We start from the raw sequence: 18,719 nt of genomic DNA, 5'->3' as shown, positions 1-18,719 counted from the left end.
GGAATATGTGCACTTTACCAGCAAATCAGTTAAATGTGACGTGTGAACAAATCAAAACAAAATATTATTGGATCCTTTCACATTGCAGGAATATTAGTTGAAGTATGTAGGATCTTTGGCCCTCCGTGTTTGTTTTTGGTTTGAAAAACAAATTTAGACGACAGCTTGTGTGCCATTGACAGTCTGATGGATTTGTTCTCCGGTTGAAGTGTCCTGGTGACCTAGTTGGCTCAGATGTTTATCGTGCACCAGCAGTGTTCTGGTTCCAGTCTGCCCTGGGGGCTTCAGTGTTGTTACCTTCCTAGTGAGCATTTAACAGCTGGCAAACAAAAAATGAATTTTTTAAAAATCCATTTTAAATGGACTTAAATATTGAACTGTAAAAAAAAAAAGAAAAGAAAAGAAAAAAGAAAAATGTTTTCAGGAAATCCTTTGGCTTTAGATTGTTGTTCAGACAAAACAAGTTATTTAAAACTATAATATGTAACATTTCTGCTTTAAAATCTCCAGACATGTGTTCTACATTTTGTTGAGTTGTGTACTTACAGTATCCCAGATGTTTCTTACAATGTTCAAACCCAGGGAAATCCGTAATTTATTCAGTGTAGCAGTGTGTTTCCTTGCTAGTTGCTAACTTCTGTGAAAACATATGTTGGATACAGTGACACTGGAATGAGTTTTAAAGGGGGGATTCAGCTTTTTAGGATGTAGCATTAATACATTACAGTAGGACAGAGGTGCTTTCAAACATATTTACTGAGCAAACTAAGACACTTCATGTTCTGACTCCTTGCTACCTGGATTAAGCTATTAATCAATAATACTGTCAATGCATGATGATGATTTAATTTAAAATGATTTTTAAAACAATCAGGGGAGGTTCTAGTGTCTCATTATTGGTGATATTGTATTTTTTTATGGGCTAGATGTTAAATTGAAGAGCAAAACTCTACATACATGAAAGGTGTTTTTTGATGGAGTGGTGTGTGTGTAAACCTCTGTCAACTAACTGTGTGCTTTGGGGTTCAGACTTTGTCCTGTGTGCCCTGAGAGCTTATTTAACACATAATTATTTTTTTCATTAAGCAGTGGCTTTGAGTCTTCCTCTTAATTGGCAGGAGATTTGGGAGGAGGTTTGAGAGAGATGAGAATGTGTTATCTCCTTTTATGTTAACCAAAATGTAAAATGATCTCACATTGCTAAGTTTTAGCAGTGAGGTACAGTTACATTTCTGATTTTGCGTAGAAATACAACCTAAAAAACTCTTATTGAGGACAGAGTGACAGACACAGACCGTCCCTGTAACCATTTCTGCTTGAGTCAAGTCAGATAGATTTTCATCTGCTGTGTTGGTTGTTTAACAATTTAGAAAACAACTCCCATCATGCCACACTGCATCTGTACTTCAGATGTCATCAAACTACATCTTTTGTTATTGTTTTAATGAGAGAGACACCTAGCAGCAGAACATACATATTGTGCGTTTAGAAACATTAACGTGTGCTTTAGGAAACTGCATTTTTCACTGTTTTCTGACATTTTGCAGACTGATCGATTAATCCTAAAAATAATTCTGAGATTAACTGATATACAAATCTTTATCTGCATCTTCTAATATGAATTCCTAAGCCAATGGTGTGTTACCGTATTCCTCATGCATTTCCACTCTGCTGGTATCTTTCGCTGAACATCTGGATGCTGCAGTTGGGAGGTGTTATCTTGTCCATGACCTTGACTCCCCTCTCTGGAGATTGCTTCATTGTGCACTGTGTTGTTAGACGGGTGGCAGGAGGAAGAAACTATGATTCCCAGTATTGTGCTTTTTGTACCCTCTATATAATTAAAATGACCAGTGCAAATTAAATTTAAGACTATCAAATGTGTGAGCACACTGTAAGAGAGAGTGTGGTTGCAGACACCTTGTCCTGGCCACACACAGACATACAGAAACACACTCGCATTCCTCCCCCCACATACTTGGGTGAATGACAGTGTTCAACTGTTCCACTTAATTGTAGTTTATACAGCCTGAGAAAGAATGTCTGGCATTTATTGGTTGCCTGTGTTTTACTTAACAAATGAATGAGTGTGTGTGTATGTTTGGGGTACGTGTCTCCAAGGGATGAGCAACACAAATGGTTTATTTTCCAATGAGTCAGCCTGGTGTTTTGGGAAAAATGCTTATTCACTTTTATGTCGACAGTTAGATGAGAAGATTGATATCTGTCTCATATTTTTACTGTAAATATGAAGGCAAAGCCAGGAGACGGTTATGGTAGCTTACCCAGCACGAGGACTAGAAATAACCCTAACCCTAGGTCCGACTACAGGTATAAAACCCCTCAGGACATCGAAAGCTCACTAATTAACACGTTATACCTTGTTTTTTTTAATCCCTTCAAGCATTGAAAAAAAAAACAAGTTGTGGTTTTATAAGAGGGTTATGTCTGAACTAGTCTTGCACAGTCAGACCTCACTCTGCTCACTCTTCAAGGGGAGGAAGGTCTGGCTCCACACATTATCATTCTGCTATAGGAAAAAAAAGAAAAATAAATAAAACACTCTCGCTTGTTTGTATTTCTTTAAGCCAATCACAGTCATTTTGGGCAGCACTAAGCCCAGACTGTGGTGATGGTGCTGCTGCAAAATAGTGTTGGTGGACTCTTTTTGGTGGAACATTTGCATGTCTTATGGGCGAGTCTCAGCATTAAAATGGCTAACTCACAGCAAAAAAGTGCAGTAGTGCAGAATGGACAAACTAAACACTGGCTCTATACTAGTGCTGTCAAAAATATTGATGATAAATATTGATACTGAATATTTGAATGGTTTTCAAAATTCTTTTCTATTTTTTTTTTTTTTTTTTTTTGCAGTATCAATACTCTGGTACCAGCTGCACATCTCGCTCTCTCTCTTTCATTTACTCAGTTGTCATGTTGTTTGTTGCTTGTTATATTTATCTTTTCATTGAAAGATAAACTTTTATGTCCTCAATGTTGAGCCATTTTTTCATCACGGTATCTAAAATGGTATTGAATATTGATATTTTGCAAAGTATTGTATCAAAATCAGAAATTCCAGGATCATCACAATACTAGTATGTGTTGCCTTTTATGTTTTTTCACAAGTTTTGCTGCCAATGTAGCTTCTCATACATGCTTGGAAGTGGAGGCAAGCTCACTGCTAGATGCCACTGAATCCCACACACTGGTCCTTTAATTCCCGGAAAACCTGAAGTGTAAAAACAAAATAAAAGTTGTGGTTTTATGGTGGTTTATGTGTTAAAGCTAAGCCAACTGTTTCCTGGCTCCAGCTTCGTATTTAACACAGAGACATGAGAGTAGTCAATCTTTTCATGTGACTCTTAAGCAAGAGAACAAATAAGCACATTTACCGAATTGTCTAACAATTTAGTGTAGAAATTGCAAAAGGAACCTGTTTATGATGTGTTTTGGTGAATGATCCAGTCATTGTGATGCATATTGCATTTGAAGCCAATCAGCCAATACAAGCGTGACTTCAATGCTCTGCCTGAGCTAACAAAATGCTTCATTTGTTAAAGTTAACAAATATGAGGTTTATGTGCTCAACATTTCTAGCTGAATATGATTCAGTAAGGACAGAATTAGTTGAAGGTGAGCATGTGGATGGTTTTTGGAAGGACCTGAGCATAACTGTGCCTTTTGTGCATTTGTGTGCATGTAACCTTTCTATATATATAGAGAGAGAGAGACTGCACAGTTTTCTAGTAAAGGTCCCTTGTTTCTCTTTTAGACCCTTTGATGTAGCGCTGAATCCACATTAGTCAGGCCTTGGCCTTAGAGGGGTGGATTTGTTGCATGTTTTGCTGACATTCCTGTATAATCAGATGTGCTTAAAATACCAAAGGTAGTACTGTGATGCATGACAAACACTTGCATAATATCACCCACTTGTCACGCTAATACTTTGCTGCTGTGAATTAAGCGTTTAGAGGGCTGTCTAGTCTAGGTCTGTGAAGTGTATTTTTGGATGGAAATGTTGACAGCACTCATCTCCTGTTCAGACACTGGATTTATTCTGCAATACAAAGTCAGGCTTAATCCACTATTTTTGTACAATTTATACTTGTACTGTATGTCAGGCCAGAGGTGGAGAAGGCCTGACACTGACACTTGCTGGCTGGTCTAATTCAAAATGACATTTTTCATTTCTGACTGCTGACTAAACATATAAGAACTTCAGTAGTTTACTTAGTTCAGTTGAGGTTTTATTAACACTTTATTCAGAGGAGTGTCATTCCACTGTCATAACCATGTCATGCATACCCCTTCAAATAAAGTGTTGCGGCACTCTTTGATGCTATTGTGGTTGTTTGTCTGTGTAACTTGTCATGCCCGTCTCTCAAATGCTCTCAAAAGCCTCTAAAACTTTCTAGTTTTTTTCTTTTGGAAAAGAGATTTTAATCTCAATGAGACTTTTGCCTGGTTAATTAAAGGATATATAGGTATATATATATGTCTGCTTTGTTGATCTGGCCTCAGATAAGTTGTCTATTCAAACATGTTGGGTCATTGGACTTACAAGAGTACAGCTGTAAACTCACAAGCTTCTGGAAGTCTCTGTCTTCCCATTAAAAGAGTGGACTTTGATCCACGATGGATGGAAGGAAAACTAAATGACTTTTACAGGCTGAAACAAAGGGATTTCCTTAACAAGACATAGCTGTTCCATTTACTGCACTCTCGTAAGCCTCCCACAAAATCTGCCTGCCATTGTTAGCTGTGCCTGACTGCCGCTCTTCCAAAGTGGCGTTGGCACTTGAGCTCAGGTAATCCCACAGTACCGCAGGTCAAGATTTACCATTTCCACAACTGTGGCTGTGGTAGGCTTGGCGTCAGAGTCGCTGAGCGAGCTGATTGTGTCACACAGCTATCAACAACACCAAAGGGTGGCAGTTCTTCCGCAGCATTTCACTTTGATGAATGTCACCCACTGCTTTTCTAATGTTTGCTTCTTTGGGAAAACCACAGAGACAATTATACCCATTCATAAAAAAAAGTTAAATGGGAGGTTCTTGACTTAAATCTGAGCTGAAAACTGTAACGCAATTCTCAGAGTGATGCCTCAGAAATATGTGTGTGTCTATGGGTGGGAGCAGCCATTCATCATATCCCTGTCTTTGGAACGACCATGCCTCCCTTTGGACGAAGAGTGGCCAGTCGGTGATGTTACTGAGCAAATGACATGTGCGCTGATTGTGCCTGCAGATCAAAGTGTATTGGAAGAGTCTTAGTGATGGCGTAACCAAAGTTTATACTGTGAAAAAATATGGTCCACCCATAAAACATCTGCTTTTAGTTTGTTCAACAGTAACAAAACAGCAAATCAAGTGTCTTAATAATAGTTAAGACACTTCATTTGACAGTGGGAGTGGCCTGTAACAAAAAGGCGCTTAATTTCTAAATGGATTCTCAAAACATGATCAAAGTCATGAACCATTAGTCATACACACTTGTAGGAGTCGTCATTGATTTCAGCAGTTCCTGTTTCAGTGGTGTGACTCAGCCCCCCCGATACTGAAGCCTGCCCCATTTGTAACTCACTACCTGTCCATTAGAGGCACTTTGAGTAATCACTGAAATTAAGTTTTCATTGGTGATTGTTTGCCCCGCCTCCTACACTTCAGCCACGCCCCCCTCATAACTCATATGCCATTTGTCATAGAGCTTTATGGCAGCATACTTGCCAGAGAGTTCCTCTTTACATTTGTGTGACCTAATCACACTCCTTAGGGAAAAGAATTCATGCACATGTGGATGTGTGCACCAATGTAACTAGCTGGTCGCAGCTATTGTGAATTTGCACAAGACACCGAGCGTAATAACAGTTGTTCACCTGACTGACCATAGGATTTGGGCTCTTAAAAGCTAAAAAGTGTTGTGGTTTCTTTTCATTTTATGTGTTTAAACTGTAAACTTGGAATTTTGTATTTACTGCCAATCAAATGGGAGTGGTGGCTTTCGCCCTAAAAGAGGCGGGGCCATGACGCAGGGGCAAAGTATCCAGATGGGTTCCTCTCATGCATGTGTCTGTCAAACTGTCTGAAGTCTTATACCACTGGAAAGAGTGATTTCTCATACTGAGCTGACAGTGTGACCTCAGTGCAGCAAGCTAATTTTGATTGTGATATTTGATATTTTCTCTGTATATTTCTTTGGTTTGGTTCCAAACAGTCATAGGAGCCTCCTTTCATGCACTCTAAATACATACAGGATTGTACTGTAAATGACACTGGGGTAGGTCGATCCAAGACCACCAAGGCTGCCGTAAATTACACTCATATTTGTCACATTGTTATTCTCATCTCAGTGCTCATGATTTGTTGCTGTAAAGGCCCTGCCTTCCCCCTTTAGCATCTCCGCTCTTCCTCCTCTGTTTCCTCCTATAATTTATCCCCTCATGCCTTCTTTTCTGCTTTACATATTCACCAAACCGACTTGAATAAAATACAAAATACCTTGTTATTCCAACACACCATGGCTTTCTACTCTGCACATTTTAGTTGATTCTCTAGAGAGACACGCAGTTGTGGAGGAAACAGACTCTCTACCCACCTCTTTTTCTCGCCGACTACACAGACCTGCTCCTTTCTCTTTTGTGTTTGTTGCTCTTCATTCCCCTTCTCGCCCCAGATCTTCACAAGACAACAGAACTGCCTCGGGGATGACTGACAGAGAAAAACATATTTGTCGGGGCACAGGTGCTACAAATGACCTTTGCTGTGTATGTATGTACTCCATTGTGCATCTGTGTGCATGTTTTTGCATACCGATTGTATGCTGGCTGCTGGCCCTTTGCAGATAAAGCCTGGTCTTCTGGGGGCCCACTTGTGGCGGGCTGATATTGCCTTTGTGTAATGCCAGGCAGCTTAGGGAGCTGCATGGACCCTCAGGCTTCAGCCCAACACAATTAAGAAAAGGTAGGCAGCATGTGTGCACAGTGGCAACCTTGTTTATATTGTTCTTTTACAGGTCTAAATGTCTAGACAGTGTGTAAAATTGCAGTTCAATGAAATATTTACAATTTTCTGCCCACCACTATACCTGGGTGGTTTAGCCTCTGTTTTCCTTTTTTGATTAGAAAAGCAATATGTCTTGTTTTCATGCAGTTTAAGATTATTTCCCCTTATTGTCTTCATGATTCAGAACTTTTTCAGCATCAATTGTGGCAGATCATTCAGGGAACATTCTTTCCTGTTGCATTTCTGCATTTCTAATCTTACTACAGGTGAGAAGCTGAATTTGTTATGTTCCCAAAACATCACACACCTTCCCTGAAGGATCAGTTCACCCCATTTACATTATACTGAACAATATATCGATATCGTAATATGAGACTAAATGTCATCTTAGATTTTTTTTACATTGTGATATAACATAAGTGTTGTGTTTTCTTGGATTTAGAGGCTTTGCTACAGTAAAGTGATGGAATTTTCTGAACTTACCGGACTTTTCTAGCTGTTCTGTCATTTGCCTTTAACCACTTAATCATTAAATCCACATTACTGATGATTATCAGAAATCTCATTGTGATAATATTTTGTGAAAGTACTGATAGTTCTCCCTACAATATTGCTGCAGTACTGATAAATACCAATATTGAGGTATTTTACCAAATGACATGTCTAGATCCTCACAAAGCTGGTAGCACAACACATTGTCAGACAAAAACCAAAGAGTAGGTTGAAAGACTCCCAAAATGACATATATAACCACTGGAGAGTACCAGCGACAATCATAAGGACGTTAAGTACATGCTGTAAGTCATGTTGCGTGACATACGTTAAACGTGTTTAACATTGTGAAACGGCAGCAGTTTGGTTAGTTTTAGGAATGCTAAATTACTTAATTAGTTTTAGGCACCAAAACCACTAGGTTAGGTTTAGGAAAAGTCACATACGTAAAAAAAACTTAAGTTGCACAGCACTGTTGTTTGGTTTTACGTGTGACTCAAACCCCAGTCTCCTGGGTGAAAAGTCTGTGTCTGTCTACCCTGACTATTCCCGATGGGGAGTTTCTCGCTCTTTGTACTTCTTCAGTCATAATTACTATGGCCACAAGAGATTGCCTCCTAACAATAAACTTAAGTATAGGCTGCAATAAGCTTGCTTGTACCAACAAACTATATGCTGTTTTTCTGGTGAGGATGGGCTGTTAAAAGGCATGTTGATGGTCTGTACATTTTCCACATTGTTGCCTGACTCGGATTTGATCACTGCCAATCTGATGTTACTGGTACAGACCTTCAAAAACGCATTTGCACTGTTCCAGCAGAAAGAGAGGTGCTGATGGTGCTCGGGTGTGTTACTGAGGAGGTTTTTAGGTGTGTAATTACCTGCCTTTTGTACAGTTCAGCCCTTGTCAATTTTTGCATGTAGCCTTTTAGCTAGGTCGCCCATTTGACAGCATTAAAGGAAAAGGAGACAAAGGAAGCAAATGGAAGAAAAGAAGAAAATAACAGAATGTAATAGTCATGCAGTAGGAGGGCTTATCTAACCAGTTCACATCCATTTGCCATTCATTACCAACCAGGTAGCATGGAGCTATTGGATGAAAAACATGTAAATGTCAGCGTATCTTTTATTTTTTAATGGTAAGCTTGCACACTTATCAAACACCTATTCTTCTTGACTTTATGTGTAAGAGAGGGGGTTATACTCGCTTAAATAATCTCACATTTTCCTCTGTGAGCTTTTGGAAAAGGCAACAAAATGCAGATTTGTGCACAAACAACAAAAAATAATCTACCACACTACCTGGTGGATCAAATTCTCACCCATTTCACAACGTGTGAGGTGTTATCTATCTGGGCAAACACTTGTCTGTGTGGGATTTATTGGTTGCAGCGGGAGTGTAGGAGCTCATCACTCTCTAGCACGCTGGTGATTATCTGCTTTACAGGGCCATTGGCACATTAAAGCGTGACCTGCTGAAGGCTGTGTAAGCTAGTGTTTGCAGCAGCATGAAAGGACAGAAAAGTGTTCCCACAGCAATAAAACAGGTAAACAGCAGGTTACATGACTGACATTAATGTCACATTTCCTCCATCCTCTGTCTCTCTTAACTCCCTCTGTCTTGTGTTGATAACAGTTGTCAGGACAATTGCTTGTGCATTTTTTGTAGGATTAAGGGGGATTTTAATAGAGTGTCTGTTTTCACTGGGATGAATCTAGGTAGGCACTCCTAGGGTATTAGGGTATGCACACCTGACCCCCTTAGTTTTGCTACAAAGAGCAACAAATCTGCCATAGATAAGAGGCTGTGGTGAAAATAGTTGAGGATAGGATTATTTCATGGGAGAGTGGGGTTCAGGTTCTGTCCCGGGGAACTAGGATTTGAGTCTAGTGTGAAATTAGAAGTCAGACTTCTTGTTTTTTGTTTTTTTTAAATGATTAATTATCTTCACTTTCAACAGATTTACTTGGTTAGGTTTAGGAAACACATTTACTTAGTTAGGTTTAGGAGGCAAAACTAAGCCTAACCCTACCTGGTTATGTTTCAAAAACAAAACTACTGAGTTAGGTTTAGGAAAAAAAAAAATTGAAAAGAGATGGAGGGAATGTAAGATGTACAGAGGCACTGGAGTTGTGTACCTGGATCTCATTAAGGAGGTTTGCTTTGTCCTCTGCCTCCTCGGGACTCATCGTTAGACAGTTTCTTTGAGGAGACCAGCGTGATTGACATCTCAACAGTGTATCAGGGATTAGAGGTGATTTTGTGGTTGTTAGTGTGAGTATGTTTGGTGGTATTGATTGGTATTTCTGTGGTTGGTTTAATGATTTTAGAGGCTGTGGTAAAAAAAAAAATGGTGAGGAGAAGAGGGAGGTGATGGTTCATGTTGAGTGACAATGTTTATGTGCACAATTTTCCACTATTATTCAGAATAGAACAATATTCTGATGCATTTTGAACATACAATGCATTTTGAATATGCATTTTATGTGTTTTTCACAGCCATTTGGGACATACAGTGTGTTGTCTCTTTTATGGTCAGTTCTATGCATCATAAACAAACCAGCTCTCTAGTTGGATAATGCAGCATGACATATATCCAGATTACGCTGCACATCTGTCTAATCCCTGTCAATACAATAGTAATGTTACCTTTCCCTACAAGCTTAGTAACAGTTAGCTTGGTACATATTGTTAATAGTTTACCTCTCATTTTATATATAACCACCCCAGTGTAGATGACCATTGGTAACATTAGCTAGTAAGCTAGCGCTGTCATCTTCATTCAAACTCACCAAAACAATCTTGGTACGTCTTTCCACTGCTCCAACAATCATTGCCTCTGGTAATAGTATTGGTTATCTAAGACATCTAAGTGCTCAAAAACACTCTATGCAAAACAAATGGTAAGTACTGTTAAAAATATGTACCAATCTAACTGAAAAGTGAAGCAAGTAACTTAGAAATGAAAAATCACTAATGCTACTGTTGACACGAAGTAAACAGACATAAGACATCACACTACATTGTGCCAGTAGAGAACTGGCTAACACTTTGAGGCAGAGATGCATCCACAAATTTCAGATCGAAGGACAAATACACCTACTTTTATACATTATAAAGGACTTGCATATCAACAGGATAAGCCTTGCAACACCAGCCTTTTCAAATGCTGTGTGTCCACCAGCAGTGGAAACTTCAAAAAATGCTATTTTGATGCAAAGAAGCAAAATGGCTCAAGTGGCTGCAGCCCATCTACCAAAAAGGAACATTTTGTGCATATAAACATGCGCAGACATCAATGGAAAATACAAGTGACACTGCTACACGTAGATGTTTTTCCACTGTATTTATTTCCCTAGTTACCCATGATGCATTTGGGATCTTGTGCCTTCTCTGTATTGTTAGCCTTAGTATCAGAAGTTTCAGACACATTTAAAACTATTGAATATTTAAATCAGTGCAACAGTGGTATTGTGCTGGTGCAGCTACAGATAACACTATAATCCCATTTTAATTCAGCCTTGAAGCTCTTCTCAAAAACTGTATATAAATATTTCTTTGCAGATACATGTTTTAAGGCCAGACGTGTTTTGAAAGATATTACTTCCCGAGGATTTCACATGTCAGCATTGTTTTTTTTTAATTTGCAATGCCTCACAGGGTTCCAACTGCTGAAACAAAAGCAAAACACTTTATGAGCGACATGCGATTGTGTGGTAATTATATTGTCAAACTGGATTATTGTTAATACAAGGCACTTGCACAGCAATAATAACATGCCGTGTCTAATTCCTTCAGAGCTGCTGCTGTTTTGATTAGTGCTACTCTTTTTTACATGGGAGGATTATGAATTTTACCACGGTTCTTTGTTTTTACATTCCATTGACATAGTACGTTTCATATACCTGTGGCAGTAAAATATGTACCTGGAACTAATTCTTTTGTTTTGTCACCTTTGACTTGTCCTCTTCTCCAGGGTCTCGTCTTCGCCAGGAAGACTTCCCTCCCCGCATTGTGGAGCACCCCTCTGACCTCATTGTGTCCAAAGGGGAACCAGCCACTCTCAACTGCAAGGCAGAGGGCCGTCCAACCCCCACGGTGGAATGGTACAAAGATGGGGAGCGTGTTGAGACGGACCGCGACAACCCCCGCTCCCACCGTATGCTGCTGCCCAGCGGGTCCCTCTTCTTCCTGCGCATCGTCCACGGCCGACGGAGCAAGCCTGACGATGGCAGCTACGTGTGCGTGGCCAGAAACTATCTGGGCCAGGCGATCAGTCACAATGCATCGCTGGAAGTAGCCAGTAAGTTCTGTTGGTGTGTGTTGATGTTTACATGCTGCAGCGCTGTGAGCTTTGACAGTTCTGTGATGAAAATGATGCAGTGCACCTGCACATATACTAATAACTCCATCATATTGTAATCATCAATAAATACAACACATACAGTGGCTACAGTCACATATTAGTTAAGAAGGCTAGGCGATCGCTAAACCCAGACCAAGAATGAGCAAGAAGCTATCTCTAATACCCAGACATAATCCGCAGATATCCAGATAATAATTGTCTGAGCTCTTTTAAACATTTTAATTGATTTCCCTATCTCTCAAAGTGCATTTTGATAGTGGGGATTTTAATGTCTATCTTCAGAGAAAGTAAACAGCTTTTTTTTGAAAATGCTAAAGTCTGGAAAACATTCATCTGTATAACCTTCAGGTAATCACCTGCATTAAAGTCTTGAAGCAAAAATAACTAAAAAAAAAAAAAAAAGTTTTCATTGGCGGAAATACTTATATCTGTCTATCTTCATTCTTTACATTTTAAAGGGAAAATTCAGGATTTCATGTGAATGTCCAGTCAACGTTGTTGGTAAACATACTCAATTGAAGCAATAAATTCCTCACTGTGTGCTACATTGACCAAGAGTTCGCCTGCTCACAAAGCCGTGCAGCGGTGCCTACATGTCTGACTCCCATACCCATGTTTCTGTGTTTTCACCACCCTAGGCTATAGCTATTACTTCGTTAGCCAGAACATAGTGTGAGGTGGCAGAAATAGTCATTTAGCATGCCCCCTGGCTACCCAGAGGCAGAGACTAGAAATCCAAGCTGAAATAGCCTGTAGTTCTTCCGGCGTCCAGTGACATCAAGAGATTTTGCAGCAGGAGAGCTCAGCTTTCTCCGTCAGTATCCTCCTTGCAAGACCTGGCAGTTCATATTTGTCATCTGTGGGGAACATGACTCTTTATTTCAAACACCATGAATGTAATTTATTTGAGTCCTAATGTCCTCTGAAAATCACATCCTAGGTTTTCTGGTGATGGGTGTGGCCAACCCCCATGTGTGTTACAAAATTAATGAAATTTATAGGTACAACATATATTGCTCTAGTCTTTATAATGATATTTTCTATTTAGGAAGTCTTAACTATATTATATTAAGACTTTAGAGGTGTATGTTAAGTTTAAGCAAAATACACATTTTAACCCATGTCCTTTTTGGAGGACAGTGGAACTTGATTCTTCTCAATTTTCAACTATATTCCATACTTCAAGAAAGAAAGCATTGAGTGAGGTAGAGCAGATTTTGATCTGTCAAATCACATGATCAGCCTATATCTAATGCCAGGTCTGGATTGTCCACATCATCCTGCATTTCTTTGATCTGGCTGCCACAAACAGCTGGATCAGTACAGGTCAGACCACCAGGCCTCTGCGAGACCTGCAAAGGAGCGGTCACAGTGTCCACTTCATTTGCCAGAAATACTGCAGGAGAGAAGGATGTGGTGGGAAGATGTTTGTGAAGTGTGCGAAGTGCAACACGCATGTCAAAGACCAAAAATTTATTTCTAATGTAGCATTCATAACATGTCAACATGTTCATGTCATGTGTTTTGATACCACAGTCAAGATTTACCCACTAAGCAGAGGTTTGAATGAACTGAAGTATTATTTTATTGTTAAACATATTTGTTAAAAGAAAAATGATGTGATTTTTTTTTTGATTTATTTCCAATATTTATCAAATGAAAAAGATGTGAAGATAAATCTTGATATGGGTCTCAGCACACATTTATTCCCTCAATTGACTACATTTGCCATCAACACTGAGTGGACATCCTCATGAAAAGTGCCAAAATTGATCTGATTATTCATAATATGTAAATCTAAAAGTTGCTGTTTTATTTTGTTACTTTGGTTCCAGTGTGGGTCATTTATATGGCTGTGGGACAGGTGGAAATTCACTATGCGACACACCTGTCAGACATGCAGCAGCTGTGTGTCTGCTTTAGTCCTCCAGGTCTAAACAAGTGCTGAGTGTGTTCCTAACAGGTGACAGTGTCAGCGCGCTGAATCCTGCAGTCGCAAGTGTCAAGTGTGCGGTGTTACCAGTTAAACAGTCTTTCGCTGCAGTGTGTGTGCAGCAATCTGTCAGGTTTTATGCGACAACCAAACGTATGTGTATGTAGATATATGTTAGCTGGAGTGGAATGAAGCTTGTGGAGAAGCAGATAGAGGGCAGAGGTTAAGAGGTCAGGGTTTACGAGTATCAGAATAGGGTAAGTGCAGATGGTCTGTGAATCCCAGTGGTGGACTTAGGCTGTCTGAAGGGCAGGGGTGAAAAAAAAAATAAAACGCCTAAAGAGGGGACCAGGTGTATACCATGGGGCACCAGTGTGCAGAAAATCATGTCACGTTTTCTACTGGAAGGGCATCCTAGAGGGTACTTTATTATGATTTGTCCACTGGATGGACACCATATAAGACCCTTTATTATGTTGTTTTGGACATTAGACCTCTTCAGAGAGCTTTTTATTATGATTTGCCCGATGGAAGTACACCCTGTGGACATTTCTTCACATTGAGCCACACTATAGGGCATATCAAGGTTTTATCTACCACAGAGGCAATACAGGGCATTTATGCAGCATGTTTTTGAACTTGGGGTTACCAGGGGGGCACTTTACCCCCCGCCCCCCCCGCCAATTTGGAATCCACCATTGGTGAATCTTTATGAAACACAGGTTCTGCAAGTCCAAAAACACTGGAATCTGGTGAACATCACTCCTTTCAGTGCACTGATAGAAGGAAGTGTTGGTGACAAGGGTTAACAACAGCAGCAGTGCCCTCACATACTGCAGAGCTTCCCATCCTTTTCTGTCGATCCCTGGCTTTGCTCAGCTGTGTCAGCGCGTAGCAAGCTCTAACCCTGGCTTGGTCTCCTGGGCACATATTTCGCAAAGGTTTTAGAATAATAATACCCCTCTAGTATCCGTTTCACCTTTTGAATTATAATGAAAGAGATGGTCAAGCGGTATCACGGTAATGCAAGATCAGCACTCCAGCCCCAAAAAGCTCGGCCCTCTAGAGGGAGAGTTTATTACTCGGAGTTCACTAAATTTACTGTCAGCTTTTAAGGTCGAGGGGGAAACACAGAGAGAGGACTTGTTGAAGCTGCCCGGATGAGTTATGTCTCCCAGCTTCATCCCTCAGAGGTCACACAGATTCATGGGTCACCCCGGGGCTGGATAGTAAAACAGAGCCCCCTCTGGCAAATGCTGCTGAGTTAGGGAGTTTGTAAGAGGACTGAGAAGCTGGGGAGCATTTAAAGGGAGGCTTGACCTCACTCTGTCAATAGACCAGCATGTCAGATCATTTGTCCAGTCTTGTTAATGTGATAGTTGTTAATTTTGTGCAGGGTTTTAATTGCTTTGAGGCTGCTTTGCCTTAAGGGAACTATATTCACAGGGGTGACATGTTCTGGTCACTCTTTCATGCGATACACAGTGAGCTAGTGTTTTTGAATAATCTGCTTTGACAAACAGTCTGTGCACACACGCCATCATGCTACCATCATGTTTCACTTAGTATCTTTGTCACTCAAAAACCATTGAGGCAATAATACTATGTGACAACACTCTAATAATAGAGCAGAATCGTGGATGGCAGTCATTTCTCACAATGAAGAGTTGGAAGTGAGTCTTAACAGCCATACAATTATGATAACACCATCTCTCACAATAGGTGCATCATAACAACACTTCCTAATAGCATATAGAGTGTGAAGATAGGTCCAGATACAGCGCGAGCCATGAACCGCTTGTTCACATGCCTTGCATCACACGCTCCAACAAACATCAATCGACAAATTTTTTTCTTCTGCAAATGAGTAAGTTAAGTTTCTAGCTAACAAAGTCAGCCTTGTTTGTATGTAGTTAAGATATAGTTTACCTACTTATAATTCCCCAAAGCTCCCAGTTTTCTATGAAAACCCTATCCTTTTTGAGGATATCCATATAAAAAGGGTACTGAGGATCTTATAAGATGTGTGCTTATCAACCTTGTAAATTAGTCACTCTGTATCTATGTCGACTGCTTTCTGTAGGAGAAACGGACACGTCAAGGACCAAGGAAACTAAACAAGAAGGAAGGATCATTATATTACTCTCAAACACTCCAGACTTTGGTGCCAGTCCTATTAAAGCTATTGAAGAATATTTATCAGAACTCATAATGGCAATATTCATTGTCATCAAGCCAAAAACAAAGCTCTTACTGTAGTTTTAGAAAAGCTGTCCAACTAGTGATATAAGGAAAATTGTATTAATTAATATTTTAAGTAAGTCCAGTTTGTAAGATTTACAGGGATTTATTGGCAGAAAATGGAAAAATGGAATTTAATAATCAGAAGTATGTTTTCAATAGTGTATAACCACCTGAAAGTAAGAATCAGTGTATTTTCATTACCTTAGAGTGGAGCTGTTTGTATTTACAGAGGGCACAGGACCCCTTGGCCACTATGTTTCACGGCCATGTTTCTACCATGGCAACAAGTAATGATTTTCCTCGTCGACTTGTAGTTGTCTGATCAAGCCATTTGTTGACTAGTAATTGCACATTTATGATATTAAATTAACAAATTAATATATACTTTTGGGACACGAGGTGAATCACCTGTTAAATGCTGCCAGCAAAAGCGGTAATGATCATGAACGTATTGGAACAACCAGTGAGGATGCTGAACCTTCACTTAATTTATTTCAACATGGTATGACCTTGTTGTTCAAGACACAGCAATAAATAACCCCCAACTTAACAACATCAATTACTTGCCGACTTATCAACATGATGGATGATGTGTATACTTACAAATTAACTCGTTAAGATACAAACTCGCTCCTGAGCTTTGTCACGCCTTCTGTCTCCACCTGAACCATCATGTCTTCATCATCGCTGGAGTCTTAGTCTGGTCAGTGCCATTGTAACATTAGATTAGTACTGTATTCCGTGTCATTAAACTGGCCTCTGTCTGTCTCTTTGGCAGTGTCCCAGTCTAACTGGACTGCTAACTGAGCTAACTAGCTAATGGCAGCTACAGCTCCCAAGTGGGATTTAAGGTGTTTTTTCTTCCCGTAACTAACAAATGATAACTTGGGGGGCAGCCCATGTTTCTACAGTAGCCTACAAGAGATAAACTGAACACTAGATCCAGATAGGGTCTTTCTCGAGCTTCTCCTTTGTGCTTAGAAGGGGAGGGTGAGGTAAGGTGTTATCTGCAAGCACACATGCCACCAACCCTTACACACTGGTCCTGCACTTGCACTGCACCTGTCCTTGAAAATATCCATTAATAGTCATAGTTGATTTACATGATAGGCTGTCTTAAATATCATGTCACTTCATATAACAAGATGAGTTCATGGACCCAGGAAGGGAAGACACTGCAGCACATTGACAAGTTCCCCACAGAGCATTAGTCGTTTGATCTCTTATCGACAAAGTAAATGTGAAAGCTGCGGTGGAAAATTAATTACTCATAAAAGCCTCAACTCAATCACAAATTAGTTTTCTGTTTTATAACTTCTTCTGACGACATTTCGGTTTAGTTGAAATAAAGCACAGATGATGAAAAGTGTGGAGACGGCTGACAAAAGACAGGCTGACAGATGTAAAATGATGGGAGCAGGAAAGGAGTGACAGAGACAGACGGGAACAGGAGCGAGAGCGAGAGAGGAAGAAGTGTCTGTCCTTCAAGGCACAGAAGTGAAACTTGTTTGCAGAAAATTGAGGTGACGTGGTAGAGACAGTGACAGATGTAGTATGTGCTGGTGCCTGAAGCGTGACCACGGGGTTGAAATACTGTGTAAGCACACACAACATGCTCTCACACACACACACACACACGCACGCACGAGTGGAGGCTTTTCTGAAAGCGAAAGAGATGAAATGTGGGGAAAAAAAGGGAAAAAAAAGACATATAACTTAAATCCTATCCAATAAATGTCACAGAAGACACTCAGCATATTTTTTTCCTGCCTGCAGGGACCCTAGAGGACCCTGGGAAATGAACATATGTCCTATTGACCTCGGCCGCTTGATTCAATCATGGAGCGCTTTATTGAGGTGAAAGCAAAGTCACAGCCTGTGTACTCAAAAGGTTATTGGATAGTAGACCCGTTTTTAGGTTCAGTAAGGAAGAGCAATGAATGATATTCTTAACCTAATTGGACACTGCCATTTGCCAGAGGAAAGTGAGGCTCGTGGCAGGGCTGAAGGTGAGGCAACAACACTGCAGTGATGAAGTAATGAGTCAGCCACATCACTTCTCAGGCATGTGAGCAAACGAGGAGAGAAGCAGAAATGTCCCCTGATTCCTCCGTTTGTATATTCAGATAGCCTAGCTTTTTATTTACTTGTCACACAATTGGATTTAGCCCATGGGACACATGGGATTACAAGAAGAAGCTGCCAAAGGCAAAGGAAAAAGCATCAATCATAACATTATATACTGCAGATACATGTATGTATTAGAGATGTAAACAAATGCTTCATTTGGAAATGAACAGATGATGTGCTCAGAACAGATATGAACAGAATCCAATTTCTTATGGTAACATTTGTCTCCTCCTACCTGTTAAATACTGATAATTGTCACACCCCTCTGTGTCTTATACAGATGCTCAAGGTAGCCATTAGCATCTGAATGAGACGCATTGGGCTTTTAAGTAATTTCAGGAGACTTCAGTAAGCTCTAACTAAGAATCTCATTTATTTTTCATAATACAAAGAAAAGACAATTGTGAGAAACAAGATTTTCCTCTGGGACAGTACCCAAAGACGGCTCCTATTCAGTCCAGTGAGAGTTGGTCACCTGGCGCATATGCCAAGAAAGTTTTCTAGCTTCTGTGCTGTAGTATTTCCACCCTTGCCCCTGCCTGCGAGTTC

General features: G+C 40.1%; 1 protein-coding gene across 4 annotated transcripts in view; it reads left to right on the top strand.

Annotated features, from left to right (window-relative positions):
* The window catches only part of LOC146318752 (roundabout homolog 1-like), a 142,987-nt gene that overhangs the window by 35,930 nt on the left and 88,338 nt on the right, over positions 1–18,719 (top strand). For all 4 annotated transcript variants that reach the window (XM_084730877.1, XM_084730878.1, XM_084730876.1 and 1 more), the window contains one exon: positions 11,474–11,800. In XM_084730877.1, the coding sequence (XP_084587003.1) occupies positions 11,474–11,800 (327 nt within the window). The remainder of the gene's footprint in view (positions 1–11,473; positions 11,801–18,719) is intronic.

This window comes from Lutjanus erythropterus, chromosome 11 (assembly GCF_056507025.1).
Source record: "Lutjanus erythropterus isolate fLutEry1 chromosome 11, fLutEry1.hap2, whole genome shotgun sequence".
NCBI classification, from domain to species: domain Eukaryota; kingdom Metazoa; phylum Chordata; class Actinopteri; order Lutjaniformes; family Lutjanidae; genus Lutjanus; species Lutjanus erythropterus.
Note: the sequence above shows the minus strand (reverse complement) of the source record. Positions and strands in the feature narration are given on the sequence as shown.